Source organism: Macaca nemestrina, unplaced genomic scaffold (genome assembly GCF_043159975.1).
Source record: "Macaca nemestrina isolate mMacNem1 unplaced genomic scaffold, mMacNem.hap1 Scaffold_151, whole genome shotgun sequence".
Taxonomy (NCBI): Eukaryota; Metazoa; Chordata; class Mammalia; order Primates; family Cercopithecidae; genus Macaca; species Macaca nemestrina.
In genome coordinates this window covers 39,140-55,923 of record NW_027257634.1, presented here as the reverse complement: position 1 = coordinate 55,923, position 16,784 = coordinate 39,140, and the positions used below count along the sequence as shown (strand labels likewise).

General features: G+C 41.0%; 1 protein-coding gene and 1 long non-coding RNA gene across 13 annotated transcripts in view; one reads left to right on the top strand and one right to left on the bottom strand.

Annotated features, from left to right (window-relative positions):
* LOC139361300 (disco-interacting protein 2 homolog C-like) overlaps nucleotides 1–16,587 on the bottom strand; it is a 56,299-nt gene extending 39,712 nt beyond the window's left edge. For all 12 annotated transcript variants that reach the window (XM_071089914.1, XM_071089916.1, XM_071089915.1 and 9 more), the window contains exons 1-2: nucleotides 16,471–16,587; nucleotides 2,035–2,244 (exon numbers count right to left, since the gene is read on the bottom strand). In XM_071089914.1, coding sequence (XP_070946015.1) covers nucleotides 2,035–2,244; nucleotides 16,471–16,492 — 232 coding nt within the window. In that variant the 5' untranslated portion in view covers nucleotides 16,493–16,587. The remainder of the gene's footprint in view (nucleotides 1–2,034; nucleotides 2,245–16,470) is intronic.
* LOC139361301 (uncharacterized) overlaps nucleotides 1–16,784 on the top strand; it is a 26,346-nt gene extending 9,562 nt beyond the window's left edge. The window contains exons 2-4 of the long non-coding RNA XR_011618844.1: nucleotides 1,507–13,676; nucleotides 13,938–14,106; nucleotides 16,387–16,784. This is a non-coding gene — a long non-coding RNA (uncharacterized lncRNA). The remainder of the gene's footprint in view (nucleotides 1–1,506; nucleotides 13,677–13,937; nucleotides 14,107–16,386) is intronic.

Sequence of the window (16,784 nt, the reverse complement as noted above, 5' to 3'; positions counted from 1 at the left end):
TTCTTCATCAAATGGGAACAGTAATGGCTATGACCATGTAGGATCGGGGCGGGGGGGTTGGCCAGTGTGACTATGTTGTGCCTGGACTCCTTAGAACACTCACGCACACATGATCACAGATGCTAAGTTCTCATTCACAGGCTTCTGATTATCTCAGAAGGTCAAATGCACATCTGACTTTTTACTTCTCTTCTTTTGCCACACAAAATATTTCTGCTCTTCAAGTTTCATTATTTTGTCACAGCTTTTCCAAAAAACTCCCAAACTTATAGAAAATTTCCAGATAGTCTAGGAGGATTATCTTTGTGCCCAATTAGAAATTACCGGAACGCGATCAGCCGAGAGTTACATTTGGGTCACACTGAGCCCTGACGTACATGAGTTAGGAGCCCCTCATAGTTTGGATAAATTAATTCTTTGTACTAAAACTTCCTCCAGTATTGAAAGGGTAAACCCACAAAGGGAGGCCCAAGGGCAGTGATCCATTTATTCAAAAATATGTGTTTTCCTTGGTAAGATTCTGTGCATTTTCTTAAAATTGAATAAAATCCGAGGATACAAATGCTTCCACCAAGTGGCAGAGGCGGTGTCTGGCCTCCCCGTTCACGTCTGGCAGAGCCTTGGCCACTATCCTGCAATCCAATATACACATGGAATTTTATTATGGAAAAATACGTAGCAGTCACACATTTCTGTTCAATGTTTAGCCTGCTGTGATTTCAGGTAGGGTTATTAATTCACATAAACGAGTGTACATGTTCCTGAAACTGTGTCAAACTGAAGTTTAACACTGCTTTGCATTTGAGTACTACTTTGCAAACTTTTAAAGAGTATTTCTGTTTTCTCCTTTATACTCACAACAGTTGAGAGAGAAAAATTATTGTTTTCAATTTTTTTTCCCTCACTCAAGCCTAAAGCAGGAGAAGGGACTTCAAGATCCCAGCAGCAGTTATTGGGAAAAGTGAGACAGACCCAGCTCTCCTGACAGCAAACTCCTGTTCCAGACAGAAAACAGTTGACGCTTTCAGTGTCAGTGAGCACCGAAGGGGCTGGGACCCAAGTCAATCCCAAACACCTCTGGGTGTGAAGGAGTCAGTGATCTAGAAGTGAACATTCTGGGGTTCTGGGGTGTCTGTCGGCTATCTGATCACACATGACGTCCACCTGCTTCCCACTGAGGGTTTTGCAGAGATCAGGCTTTCCTGTAGTAGCTGGTGCCGGGAGGGTCTGAGCCTGCGGCTCGTGCTCCGTCATCGGCGACGTGGTACACAGTCATCTCCGGTTACTGCTTTAATAGAGACACACACCAAAACCTATTCAACCCAAGTCCCATACTTGATGGAAAACATTTTCTCCTGAACCATTCAAAGGCAGAGCGACGCGAGGCTCATCGTGGCTCCCCCACGTGTCGACTCTAGCTCTAGTAATTCTCACTTCACTCCTTTTCCACGGCATCTTCAAACGTTGTAGGGCAGTGATCCTAACTTTGCTCTTTTTCTAATACAGAGGATCTCCCTTGTCATAGAACCTACACAAGACAGTGCGCCACGCCCAAGAAATCTGAACACCTGTGGCAGACAGCAGCGTAAAGCGGCCGTGCTTAAAGCCCTCGTTTCCTTAAATGACTCCCGTGGTCAGGAGGAGCACACTTTAAAACCCTGTCCTGTTGACTGGGACTGTTAAGGTTTCACGCAGGAGCATAAGTGAGAAGAAAAGATAGAAGCGGATATGGCTGCAGGATTCCCCAGGAACACGAAAGGACTTATAAAACAGAAGGCCCCTGGAATTCGGATATGGCTGCGGGATTCCCCAGTAACAAGGCCCCTGGAATTCCAGCTGTGGGAGGAACCTGGGCATGAGAAAAGCAGTACAGCAGCTTCCAGAAACAATCCAACCAAAGCACCCCAGGGGCCAGAGGGGCTCTGCGCTCTTTCCACTAAGGGATTCCACAGCCAAGATACAAACAGAGGAAAACGTGCACACACAAAGGGGTTTAGACAACAGGCACAGAAAGACACTGTGAAGCGTGCTCACCCATGGGGGTCTGGGCCATGACATCCGCTAGCCTGTGGGCAGCTCTGCTGCCCCCGCTCTGCGTGGAGGACGAGGAGGTGGTGGACGTGGTGGAGCCGTGGATGGCCTGACTGATCCAGTGCTCCACTTTGATGCTGCCCTGGCTGGAGGTCGGGGCGCCCTGGGAGTCCACCTGCACTGAGCCTTCATCTTCTGAGCCATAAGAGGTATCTGTGTAAGAAGAAAGGCAATTTGCTATATGTTGCAGCAAAAACAGGCACTACAATCTCAGTCCCTCCAACACAGATTTACTTCACGCAAGTCTGAACAGTTGTTTAATGACTTTTTGCCGTAGACACTCTTGAGAATTTAAACCACTTTTCAGATAATGAACCATTTATTTTAGCATAATGAATTTTGCTTCCAAAGCACCTTATACAAACATGCTATAAGATGTTTGATACTGTCATCTCAAAGATGCACTGACACATTTCCTCTACACAGCAGTTTGGGAAGAAACCAAGTGTTTTCTTGTGTCAGTCAGAAAGTGAGAGGGCAAGGGGAGGCGGAGGGCCTGTGCAGCTCTCAGGAGTCTCAGTGTGACTATGTTTAGCCCCGGTTAGTCCTGAGATGCTCTTCTGGGCTCTGATTTATTTCTACGTTGGTGTGTGTGTTAGATACCCTTGCAGGTGATTTTTGCATCTGTGTGTTAGTTACCCATAGAGCTGATTTGTTTCTACATCGGTGTGTTAGATACCCATGCAGGTGATTTCTGCGTCTGTGTGTTAGTTACCCATACAACTGATTTCTTTCTATGTCAGTGTGTTAGATACCCATGCAGCTGATTTATTTCTACATCGGTGTGTTCGATACCCATGCAGCTCTCTAAGGATCAAGACGCTGATGATGGTAACAGGAGGGAAAGCAGAATGTGCCTCACATAGAGCGGCCCCTCCACCTCCCCGCTTTCCTCTGGGGCACACAACAAACCCTCATGTTACATTTTGCACTCAAATCTATTCACCTTTACACTATTCGTTTCTTATACATTGTCATTATTGATTTTTCTATCTGTACAAATTGGATATCTTGGATTATGAGAAAATACATCCCTTTTTTCACTATAATTCGCGAGAACATTTTTCATTTAATAACTTTTCATGCAGCACCAAGGTTTTTGGGAATAAATTGCTGCTGTATTTGTTAAACTTCAACGTAAGAATGACACTCAGAATCCTACCTACAAGTGAGTGATGGGAGGCGCTGGCTCAGGTGAGCAGCTCCAGATCATTGGGTGAGAGAAGGAGTCACAGCAAATAATCTTAAGACACTGGTTTGCTTCTTAAAAGACAGTAAGGGCAAACAATATTCACACTTATTACCACTGTCACATGACTTACGCTGTTTGGGAATTTTTTAAAAAGTTTACTTGTTAGACAAGCAATAATATTAGGAGCCTGAAAATTCTCTATCATCTTGCTTTTTTTTCTTTTGAGACAGAGTCTTGCTCTGTTGCCCAGGGTGGGGTGCAGTGGTGTCATCTCTGCTCACAGTAACCTGTCACTCCCCGGCTCAAGTGATTCTCTTGCCTCAGCCTCCCAAGTAGCTGAGATTATAGGCAAGTGCCACCATGCCTGGCTCATTCTTGTATTTTTAGCAGAAACGGGGTTTCACCATATTGGCCAGGCTGGTCTCGATCTCCTGACCTCGTGACCTCATGATCTGCCTGCCTTGGCCTCCCAAAGTGCTGGGATTACAGGCATGAGCCACTGCGCCTGGCCGACCCTGCCTTTTAAGAAAACTTACACAATTTATATAAAAGTAAAAGTAAAACTGACACAGCCTTGAGACTTTTGAGAAAGGTACACAACCAGGTGTCCATTTGGAGCACAACCATCTCCCCAGAACGTCTTCTCAAAACCCTTTCCAATCTTTCATTCCTCACTCCCACCTACCTTTTCCAAGAAACCTGCAGAATAATGTGATATAGACACTCGACAGAATAGCAGCAAACCAAGCAAGCAGCATATGAAATGGATGATACAGCATGACCAGTGGTGACTAGAATTACACACCATGGGGACAGGAAGTCAGGTTGATTTAACATTCAAAACTGAATTAATGTCATACGCGGTAAAGAATTACGGAGTAGAACCGCGTGTTAATCTTAGGAGACATAGAAAAGTACTGACAAATTCAAGAGAACGAAACTCAACAAACCATGAATAGAAGGCAATTTCCTCAACCTGTTAAAGTACATTCCTGAAAAGCCACAGCTAACATTGTATTTAATGGTAAACAATAGAATGCGTTTTCCCTAAGATGGAGAACAAGACAAAGATGTCCCCTCTTGCCACTTTTATTCAACATTATCTGGCAGGTTCTAGCTGGTGAAATAAATTAACAAGTTTAGTAATAAAGACATCCAGATTAGAAAGGAATAAAAGTGTCTTTATTCATAGATGACCTGACTTTGGCATGTAGAAAATGGCAAGAAGTACACCAAAAATTACTAAAACAAAGTTTGATGGGATCATAGGACACAAGATAAAGATATACATATACTAGCAATAAAAAACCTGAAAATAAAATTAAGAAAATCGTTCCATTCACAATAGCATCAAAAGCAGAAGACATTCAGCTGAACTTCTAACAAAAAGGTGCAAAATGTGTACAATGACAACTATAAAACATTACGGAGAGACATTAAAGATCCAAATAAATGGAAACTAAATAAATGGAGGCAGATTCATGATCGTGAATTCGAAAACGCAGCATTATCAAGACAATTCTTCCAAAACTGTTCCATTAATTCAAGGCACTGCCTAATAAAATCCCAGAAGGCTGTGTGTGAAATGGAAAGCTTATTCTCAATTTTATCTGGAAATACAAAGGACCTACAATAGCCAAAATAAATTTGAAAAAGGGAAACAATGTTGGAAGACTTCACTATCTGATTTCAAAACTTTACATAAAGTCATAGTTATTAAGGCAGTGGTATTCGCACAAAAATAGATGTATACATCAAAGGAACAGAATTAAACTCAGAAATAAAGCCTTATATTTATGATTAATTTATTTTTGACAAAGGTCTCAAGACAATTCAGTAAAAGAAAGGTAGTTTGTTTTTTCAACAAATGTTGCAGTGGCAACTGGGTACCCACACACCAAAAAGAAAAACCGTGGGGGAAAGAATCCCCCAAACCAAACGAAAACAAAAATCCGACTTAGATCTTTACTGCACACACAAAAATTAACTCCAAATGGATCACAGACCTAAATGAAAGAACAGTAAGACCATGACACTTCTAAAACTCCCAAAGACACAACCCATGAAAATTAGTGAAATGGACTTCATTAAAATAGAAAACTAGTAAGTTTTAAAAGATGATTATCTCCCTATAACTAATGTAACAAATTACCTTGATCTTAGTGGCTTACAACAAGACAAATCTATTATCCTATTGATGAAGAAGTCAGAAGTGTAAAATCTAAGTGTCAGCAGAACTACGTTCCTTCTGGAGGCTTCAAAGGAGAATCCATTTCTTTACCTTTCCCAACTTTTAGAGGCCACCTGTGTCCCTGACTCATGGCCCCTCTTCATCTTTAAAGTGCATCAATCCAGTCTCCAGTTCTTTTCTCTTTTAAGGACCTTCTTGATTACAGTGGGTCTACCTACTTAAACCAGGATAATGGTCCCATCTCAAGATCTTAAATTAATCAGCTGCAAAATGCCTTTTAACCACTTCAGACAACAGGTTCATAAGTTCTGGGGAATAGGACCTGGGTATCTTGGGGGAAAGGCTTTGTTCTGTCTGCTACATAGTAGTTTGTTCTTTCACTGAGAAACGTTACATCTGTAAAACTCTTATATTCAGATTGCATAAGGCACCTGTAACCCATAAGATGACAACCAACCCATTTACAACATGAGCAAAAAATCTGAACATTTTACCAATATATACAAATGGCTATGAATAGGAATTAGCACATTAAAAGCTAATAAGCACATTAAAAATGCTTAGCATCATTCATTGTTGCAAAGTAAATACACAATGATATACCATTCCACATCAATTAGAATGACAAAAATAAAAATAACAGTAACTATTGGTGGTGATGATGTGGAGAAACTGGGATGAGCATATGCTGCTGGTGGAAATGTGAAATGGTGCAGTTATTTTGTAAATAATTTGGCAGTTTTTAAAAAGCTAAACCTAAACTTACAATAAGACTCAATCATGCTACTTGGCATCCACTTAAGATAAAAGAAATTATATGCATACACAAAGATATGTACATTAATGTCAATGGCAGCTGAATATGGAAACAATGAATAACCAACTGGTAAATGAATAAACAGAATGTGTCATATCTATCAAATAGAATATAAATAAATAATAAGAAATAAACTACTGGTGCATGGTACAGCAAGGACTTCAAAACAGGTAAAGGAGGCATAGAGAAGTGTGTACATTGTATGATTTTATATCATAAAATTATAAGATCATAAAAAAACCAAAAACCATAAAATCAGAGTAAAATATTCTATGATTTTATATTCTAGAAAATTTAGAGTGCACTGTTATGATTTCTAGGGTTCTTTTCCGTAGAGCTAACCTTTCATCTGATATCCTTTGCAATCAGCCAAGTACATTCTTTAGCACGTTTATAGTGTAGTTCTGCTGATAACACATTCTCTCAGCTTTCATATTTGGGAATGTGTTGTTTCACCCCTGTTTATAAAGGAGATTTTCCCTGGATATGAGTTGACAGGCCTTTCTCCTGCTTTTAGTGCTTTAAAAAAATGTCTTTCCATGGTCTTCTGGTCTCCACTGTATCTTCACAGAAGTCACGCGTTTTTGAAATGCTTCTCTGGTATGTAACGTGTCTTTTCCTTCTGAGTCCTTTCAGGATCTCCTCTTAATCTTGGGATTTCAGTACTTTGGCTATCATGAACTCGGATGTGCTTCTTGCTATACTTGTTCTGCTTGGAGTTCACTGAACTTCTCGGGGCCGGACACAGGTGTTTGACATCAATCTGAGAAAATTTTGACTCCTGTTTTCAAAGGTTCTTGCTCTTCTCTCTCTTTTCCTTCTTGTATTACAAGTATATTGACGTATCACAGGAGCTTGAGGTTCTGTTGGCTTTCCTTTCATTTTGTTTCTCTGGGCTTCACTTTGGTTAATTCCTTTTCATCTCCCTTCGAGCCCACAGACTTCATCTTCCTTCTCCAACCTGTTAAGCCCATCAGCGCCATTTCATCTCAGTGTCATATTTTCCAGCTTCATAGTGATGTCTCATGTATACCCTATATATGCACAGCGTCTCCTATCATGGACATTGCCTACCAGACTGGTACATTTGTCACAACTGATACTTCTACAGTGAAACATCATTACCACTCCAACTCCATCATTCACATCAGGGTTCATTCTTGGTGTTGTACAATATATGGCTCTGGACAAATGCATAACATGTATCCACTATTACAGTATCATACAGAGATCACATGATACTAAAAACTCTCCTGCTCTGCCTATTCATCCCTGCCTCCCCCTGGCAACAACTGATCTTCTTACAGTCTCCATAGTCTTGCCTTTTCCAGGATGTTGTAAAGCTGGAATCATACAACAACCTTTTCAGATTGCTTCTTTCACTTAGCAATATGCCCTTTAAGTTTCCTCCGTGTCTTTTTATGGATAGCTCATTTATTTTCAGCCTCAAATAATATCCCATTGTCTGGATGTACCACAGCTCACTTATACATTCACCTACTGAGGGGCATTTTGGTTGCTTCCAAGTTTTGACATCTATGAATAAGGCTGCTCTAAATATCTACTTGCAGGCTTTTGTGTGTAGACATAAGTTTTCAACTGCTTTGAGCAAATGCCAAGGAGTGTAATTGCTTTATCATATGGTAAGAGTATAGTTAGTTTTGTAAGAAACCACCAATCTGTCTTCCTAAAGGCTGTTCTATTTTTATTAAGACCCGCCATGAATGAGAGAGAATTCCCACAGCTCCACATCTTCACAGGCTTTGGTGTTGATAGTGTTCTGGATTCTGGTGTAGTGATATCTTACTGTTGCTTTCATCTGCATTTCTCTATGACACGTGATGTGAAGCATCATCTCATACGTCGATTTGCCATCTCTATATCTTCTTAGATGAGGCATCTGTTAGTCTTTGACCCATTAATGTGATGAATTACGTTAATTGGCTTTTCAATGTTAAACCGGCTTTGGATACGTGAAATTCCATGTGGTTTTAGTGCACAATTTTTGCTAGATTTGCTAATATTGTATTGAAGATTACTGCATCTATGTTCATGAGAGATGTTCTGTAGTTTTCTTGTAATATTTTGTTATTAAAATGGTATTTGATATTAAAATGATGCTGGCTCTATAGAATGAGTTAAGAAGTATTCCTCAGCTTCTATGTTCTGAAAGAGATTGTAGATAATTGGTATAATTTCTTCTTAGATATTTGGTAGAATTCACCAGTGAACCCATCTGGGCCTGGCACTTCCTGTTTTGAAAGGTTATTAACCACTGATTCAATTTAACAGATACAGGCCCATACAGATCGTTTCTTCCTGTTCAAATTTTGGCAAATTCTGTCTTTAAAGAAATTGGTTCATTTCATCCACGTTATCAAATTTGTGGCCATAGAGTTATTCATAATTTTTATTATCCTTTTAATGTCCATGGGATCTGTAGTTATGTCCCTTATTTCATTTCTGATATTGGTAATTTATCTGCTGTATTTCTTTTTCTTGTTAGAGGCTTACAGATTTTCTCTCAAAGAACCAGCTTTTGGTTTCATTGATTTTTCTCTACTGATATTCTGTTTTCAATGTATTGATTTCTGCTCTTTCATTATTTGTCTCCTGCTTAGAATTTAATTGGATGTTCTTTTTCTAGTTTTCGAAGGTGGAAGCTGATTGATTTTAGATCTTATTTTTAACGTATGCATTTAAATCTATAAATTTCCCTATAAACATTACTGTCACTGCAGCTCACAAATTTTAACAAGTTTTCATTTTCATTTACTTCAAAAATTCAAAGAAATCTTCAGGTTTCTTCCTTGAACAATGTATTATGTATAAGTGTACTGTTTAATATCCTAATATATTTTCCAGTCGTCCATTATTGATTTCTACTTTACTGTGGTTGAGAACATACTTGTTTGATTCCTATTCTTTTAAATGTGTTAAGGTGTGTTTAATGGACCACAACATGGTATGTCTTGGTGAATGTTGTGTATTCTGCTGCTGTTGGAGGAAATAGTCTATAAACTTCAGTTACATACAGTTGACTGAGGATGCCGATTTCAATTTTGTCCTTACTGCTTTTCTGGCTACTGAATTGGTCCATTTCTGATAAAGGGGTGTTAACGTCTCCAACTATAATAGTGGGTTAATTATTTCTCCTTGAAGTTTATCAGTTTTTACTTTGGAATTCTGATACTTTGTTAGCAAAAGTACATTTAAGGATTGTTACATCTTCTTGGAGTATTGACCTCTTTATTACGTAATAGTCATCTCTGGTAACTTTCCTTGATGTAAAGTCGACTCTGTCTAAAATTAATATCACCACTTCCATTTTTCAAAATGAGTGTTGGCCGGGCACGGTGGCTCATGCCTGTAATCCCAGCACTTTAGAAGGGCAAGGCAGAATGATCACCTGAGGTCAGGAGTTCAAGACCAGCCTGGCCAACACGGTGAAATCCCATCTGTACAAAAATAGAAAAAATAAATAAATTACCCAGGCATGACGACAAATGCCTGTAATCCCAGCTACTCGGGAGGCTGAGGGAGAATCACTTGAACCTGGAAGGCAGAGGTTGCAGTGAGATATCAGGCCATTGCACACCAAAAAATTAGTGTTAACATTTATATCTTTTGCCATCCCTTTACTGTTGATCTATATGTATGTCTTTATATCTAAAGTGGATTTCTTATAGATAATATATAGTTCGGTGCATTTGGACTGACATTGAAAGTAATAATATACAGTTGAATTAACATCTACCATATTTGTTACTATTTTCTATTTGTTGCCCTTGTTCTTTGTTTTTGTCTTTCACTTTTTTTTCCTTGTGGTCTTTATTGAGCATATTCTATGATTTATTTTCTTTCCTTTCTTAGCATATCAGTTACTTTTTTTTTTTTTTTTAAGTGGCTGCCTTGGAATTTGCAATATAAATTTACAAGTAACCCAAGTCCACTTTCAAATGACACTACACTGGTTTCTTGATAATGCAAGCACACTATAATAACAAAATAACCCTAATTCCTAATTGCTCTCTCCCATCCCTTGGGTATCACTGCTCTCATTCATTTCACTTATATTTAAGTGTGTGTATATGACATATACATAAGCATATAATACAGTATATTTACCGTCGCTATTATGAATGAACTGTTAAGTTAGATCTGTTAAGAAAAATGAAAGATTTTCTTCTACCTTCACTATTTCTTCTTTAATGCTTTTTGTTTTTCTATTTATTTTTTTAAACAGACAAGGTCTTTCTCTGTTGCCCAGGCTGGAGTGGAGCAGCATCATTATAGCTCACCGCAGCCTTGAACGGGATCCTGGGCTCAAGAAGTGACCCGTCTCAGCCTCTCAAAGTAGCTGGCACTATAGGTGTTGGCCACCACGTTTGGCTTTTTTTTAATGAGACAGAGTCTCACAACGTTGCCCAGGCTGGTCTCAACTAAGCGGCCTCCAGCTCTACTCCCATCTTTGCCTCCCAGAGTGTTAGGATGACAGCTGTGAGCCCTGTAAACAGACTGTGCTCTTCCTTTCTTTGTGCACAGCTGAGTTACTGACCTCTACTATTTTCTCTAGAGAACTTTGAACATTTTTTGCAAGGCAGGTCTACCGGCAACAAATTTTTCAATTTTTGTCGGAGAAGGTCTTTTCTTTTTCTTCACTTTTGAAAGATAATTTCACAGAGTATAGACTTCTAGGTTAATGGAATTTTTTTCCTCTCAATAGTTTAAATACTTCACTCCACTTCTTGCTTTCATGGTTTTTGAGGGGAAGTTGAAAATAATTCTTATCTTTGATCCTCCATAGGGAAGGAGATTACTCTGGTTTCTTTGCTTTTTAATCTTTGATTCACCATAGTTTCAATATTTTATGCCCAAATAGAGTTTATTTTTGTTTTGTTTTTGTCGTCATCGTTTTTACATTTATCCTTCTTGGTGTTTCTTGAGCTTCCTGGATCTATGGTTTGGTGTCTGGCATTAATCTGAGGAAATTCAGCTATTACTGTTACAAATATTTCTTCTGTTCCTCTTTCTTCCCCCTTGTATTACCGTTATGCATATTTTATGCCTCTGTGGAAGTCCCATAGTGCTTGGATACTCCGTTCTTTTTTGCTTTTCAGCTCTGGAGGTTGGAGTTGGGTATTTCCCTTTCTCCCAGGTCAGAAGGCTCTGATAAAATCCCACCAGGTTAGTCTCCACTTAACTAGCTTCTCAGGAAGGTGGACCTAGTGAAGAGTGCACTTGCATATTGAAAAATGATTCCTATTCTCTTTCCCCTGTAGTAAGTATGAGGGGATTTTTCTCTGATGTTTACTTCGAGAACCTGATTGAGCTTCTGATGATACAACTCACAAAAGCATGAGACCCATATGCACAGGCCTCCTGGAGGTTTTAACTCTCAGACGTGGCCACACCTCACCACAGCAATTTGTCAATTCCAGTTCAGGGTTTCCAATCCCAGCGTGGGTTCCTTGGAGCATTGTGCTCCAGTGTATGGTGATTCATCTGCTTTACCTGTCCAGCCAATCTGGGGACAGTGGCTTGCCGGTGACCTCACGTCTCTTGCAGATTTAAGAAGAGCTGCTGATTTTTCAGTTTGCTCAGCTTTTTACCTGTGAGGAGGGAGTGACAATTCTCAAGATTATCGTGTACAGAACCTGAAATTCCCCAACTGCATTATAGTGAAAAGTGTCTTCCCTTCCTCTGGCTCAAGAATTAAAATATTTTCATTCTCTGACACGTTGTACTCTGATTCCCTAAATATTTATAATTGCAGATTTAAAAACTCAGTTTTCTGCTGTATCAGACATGTAGACTGGCACTTTCCAACAGAATTATGAGAGTCCTGTTATAGAACTTGAAACCTTCCTTGTAGCCTCATAACCTTCCTTGTAGCCTCATATAAATATATAAACAGGTATAATTAATTTTACTGGTATATTTTTAACTCAAAATGCTCATGCTATACTTGCAATAAGAAATACAAATAGGCCGGATGCGGTGGCTCAAGTCTGTAATCCCAGCACTTTGGGAGGCCGAGGCGGGTGGATCACGAGATCGGGAGATCGAGACCATCCTGGCTAACACGGTGAAACCCCGTGCCTACTAAAAATACAAAAAATTAGCCAGGCGTGGCAGCGGGCAGCAACTTGGGAGGCTGAGGCAGGAGAATGGCATGAACCCGGGAGGCGGAGATTGCAGTGAGCCGAGATCACACCACTGCACTCTAGCCTGGGCAACAGAGCTAGACTCCGTCTCAAATTAAAAAAAAAAACAAATACAATATTTTCTATTTTTTATATTAACTGGCATGTCTTTCACGCAGCAAATCCAGTTCAGACCAGGCACACGTCATGTGCTCAGCCGCCGCATGTGGTGAGTGACAGAGACCATCCTGCATGTGTGTGCACTTTTTACTGCCTTTTTCTTGACCACAGATTCTACCCCCCGTTTCTCTGTGTATGCGGTGATTATTTGCTGAATATTACACATTGTGGGTAACTTGTTGAGCACACTCAGGATCCCTAACCTCCCTCTGAAGCTTTCCAGCTCTTGTTTTAGCAGTTAGCACAGGCACGGCTGGGTCATCGTGACATGGGCAGGCTTGGTTGGATTCGCTGTTGGTGTGAATCTGTGGAGAGCTCCCATCCTGCACCCACTTGGGTCTCCCCCTCCTGGACGTGGTAAGATGGCCATGCTCCGCCCACACCTGAGCTTTCTCTGATCTCCCCCTCCCGGACATGGTAGGACGGCCATGCTCCGCCACACCTGAGCTCTCTCTGATCTCCCCCTCCCGGACATGGTAGGATGGCCATGCTCCGCCACACCTGAGCTCTCTCTGATCTCCCCCCCTCCTGGACGTGGTAGGGTGGCCATGCTCCGCCACACCTGAGCTCTCTCCGAGCTCCGCCTTCTGGATGTGGTAGGATGGCCATACTCCGCCCACACCTGAACTCTCGGCACCACGGTCTGCAGGTGTTCTCCAGAGGGCAAGTGTACTGTGGGTGCATCTCATTCATTCTCCTGCCCTCGCCCTCAGGTTCTGGCTGGTACAGCTGTGGTCACAGACTAAAAACAGCCACCTCATTCGTTTTGTGCAGTTTTACAGTTGTTTAGGGCAGATGGGTGATTTGGGTCCCTGTTCTCTCATCATGGCTAGAAGTAGTTTTGGCAAATTATTCTTTTATCTTTACATTCGGAAACTAAAGGAAAGTTTCACCCATAGAATACTAGCGTTGCGACAATCCTAATGAGAGTTTCTCCAGAAACTAGGATCCAGGTCAGCAGCCAGTCATTTCATAGAAGATAAACTTCAAGAACATTCTCTGAAGGGCAATGAAACTGAGTAAGATCTAACCACTGTTACCAACAACCAAGAAAAATAGGTAAGAAAATGCAGCTAAGATTTGGATCAAGTAAGTACGGTAATAAACATGCAAACTATCGCTAAGCACAAATAGGCTGGGAGTAAAAAATTTTTATGACATTGACATTTACAATTTTACAAAACTGCCCCATATGATATATCAAGAGGACTCCTGATGAAAATTTACAAAGGATGCTTTATGGCTGATATAAAACTGTTGGTCAAATCCAAATATTTCACAAAAATAACATTTCAAATAATATTCTTTTATATTTTGCAGACATCTGTACAAGGAGGTTATTCATCACACATGACCCAGTAACATTTGTCAGCGGTTGGATTCAATACGAGAAATAAGCAAATAACCGTAACCGCACTGTTTCTTCCATTTCAAAGTCTTTTCTCTTATACAAAGTGGTCAAGAAAAATGCCCGTTGCCTTACATACTGGTTAGTGCCAAAAATTTGGTTTAAAATATTTCAACCCTTGAAATGTTTTACGTCCATGTTGTTAGTTACACAAAGAACACATACAAATACAATTATTTTGCCATAAGTTTTGGCAAATTATAACCATTAACTAAACAAACAGGAGTAAGCATGTTATTTTTGAGATAGGGTCTTGCTCTGTTGCCCAGGCTGGAGTGCAGTGGCACGATCATGGCTCACTGCACCCTGATCCTCCCACTCCAGCCTCCCGAGCAGCTGGGACCACAGGCACACACCACCATTCCTGGCTGATTTCTGTATGTTTTGCAGGGATGGGCTTTGGAATGTTGCCCAGGCTAGTCTCAAATGCTGGGAACTCAAGCAATCTGCCTGCCTTGGCTTCCCAAACTGCTGAGGTTAGAGGCATGAGCCACCATGCCTGGCCTAATCATTTTTAAAGAGTCTGCATTTGTTATCGTTATTTTTTTCTAATTGAGATGGGGGTCTTGCTCTGTTGCCCCGGCTGGAGTGCAGTGGTGCCATCTCAGCTGACAGCAACCTCTGCCTCCCGGGCTCAAGTGATTCTCCCACCTCAGCCTCCCAAGTAGCTGGGACTACAGGTGCACACCACCAGGCTCAGCTAATTTTTTGTACTTTTGGTGAAGACAAGATGTACAAAAGGCATTTCTGTACATTTTGCCATGTTGTCCAGGCTGACCTTGAACCCTTGGGCTCAAGCCATACACCTGCCCTGGGTTCCCAAATTACTGGAGTTATAGGCATGAGCTATCGTGCCCAGTCCTTCATTATGTGCTGTGGCTTAATATTAAAATAAGGAAAGGGAGGAGCCCAAGGGAGCACGTTGGCAGAAAGGGCTCCCTTGTCAACAACTTGCTAGCATGGCATTCACTCCCTTGCCTGGCTGGCACTGCGTTCTTTCGATGAAGAACACGTTATGTGTCAATGAGAAACAGAAACGACATAGGAACACCCTGTCTCTACAAACACTTAAAAATTAGCTGGGTGTGGTGGCGAGCACCTGTGGTCCCAGCTGCTTGAGGTTGAAGTGGGAGGACCGCGTGAGCCCAGGTGGTCACAGCTGCAGTGAGCCAAGAGCTGCCATCATGATGCTGAATTCCAACCTTGGTGACAGAGCAAGACCTTGTCTCAAAACAAAAAGCAACGAAAACCCAAAATGATGCACTCTAAGTTCTGTCCTTTAAATTCCAGTACCTTCATTTGTAAAGGTATGTAAAGGTGAAACTCAGGAGCTGCCTGTAGTAATGTGGACGTACGCTTGACCTCAGCTCTGATCTGAAGCACGTCCTTCTGTCTCACTGCTTGCCAAGACTAAGCTAAATTTCAGAAGTAAAAATACTCCCGAAAATGTTGTACATTTTCAACTATTCGTATTGTACCTTAAGTTTCTTTGGTATTGGAGCAAAAATACTGGGTCATTTAAAGTGATATGTAGCTTCAACGTGGGATGTAAGGTGATTCAGGTCCTTTGAGAAGACAAGCTTGCAACAACGGCATGAATAATGTTGGAATCAAAATCACAGAAACTAAACACCAAATAGCATAGGTTCAATCCGTGTCTCTAACAAGTATCTGGATAACTAAACTTTCTGCTTTACTTGGGTGTGAAGATCATGAAATGTAGTTTATAATTATTTGGGCAGAGAAAAGAGAGAATTGGGGTAGTTATGTAAAATTCAACATTAAAGAAAAGCAGTATTATATAGCAGAAATATAAATTGGCTATTACCTTCAGTAATTTAGATCAGGGGTTGGCAGGTCCCTGCACCAAATCTGGTCCGTTGTTCTTGTAAATAAAGTTTTATTGGTACACAGTCATACGCACTTGCTGTCACCCATGGCTGAGGGCAGAGTTGAGTGGTTGTGAGAGACCTTATGGCCTGCAGGAACTAAAATACTAGCTGGCACCTTGCAGGCAAAGTTTATGACCTGATTCGGGTAGCTGCCTAAACTGTCCAATTCGCTTGTTCTAAAACAATCCAATAATGTAGCACACTTATCTGAAGATTTGAGAATATGCATGCAACAGCCTAATCAGAAGAAAAGTCCAATTCCACCCATAGGGTTACAAACTCTTCCCTTTTCCCTACAAGGAATTAAATGAATAAAACTGTGTGAGATTTTACTGGTATGTATCATATGTATCAATCTTGATGAAAAGTTAAAAATGTGTATTTATACAGATACATAGTGTTACTTTTCATACACTGTTTTCGGACTTCTGGTTCACAAAATCTGCATTTCTGCACCATGATTTTGAAGGCAAAAACCCAACTTCTGGGCTAGCGGTCAATTCTGAGGCGCCCAGCATGTTCAGGAGGCAGCGTCGGGGAGCGTGTCCCTTACCTGGAGGGGTGTAGGCGTCCATGGAGGTCTACACGACCAGGGACCTGCGTTTGGAAGGCATAGGCACCGCCATCTTCTGCTCTTTGTGTCTGGCCAGAGCCGCCTGGACAGCTTCCGTGTGGACGTCTGAAATGGAGAGAGCTCAGTCACTCAGTGCTCAGCTTAGGTCCCAGAGGCCAAGCTGCACCCTCCTCTCTGTCCCCGCAGCACGGTTCATCCACCTTCTGAAACTCACCAACAGATGGGTGGGTGAGGAAAGAAAATCAGTGTTTACAGTTCCATAAAGACATTAAAATTTATTCACAGACTTTTAA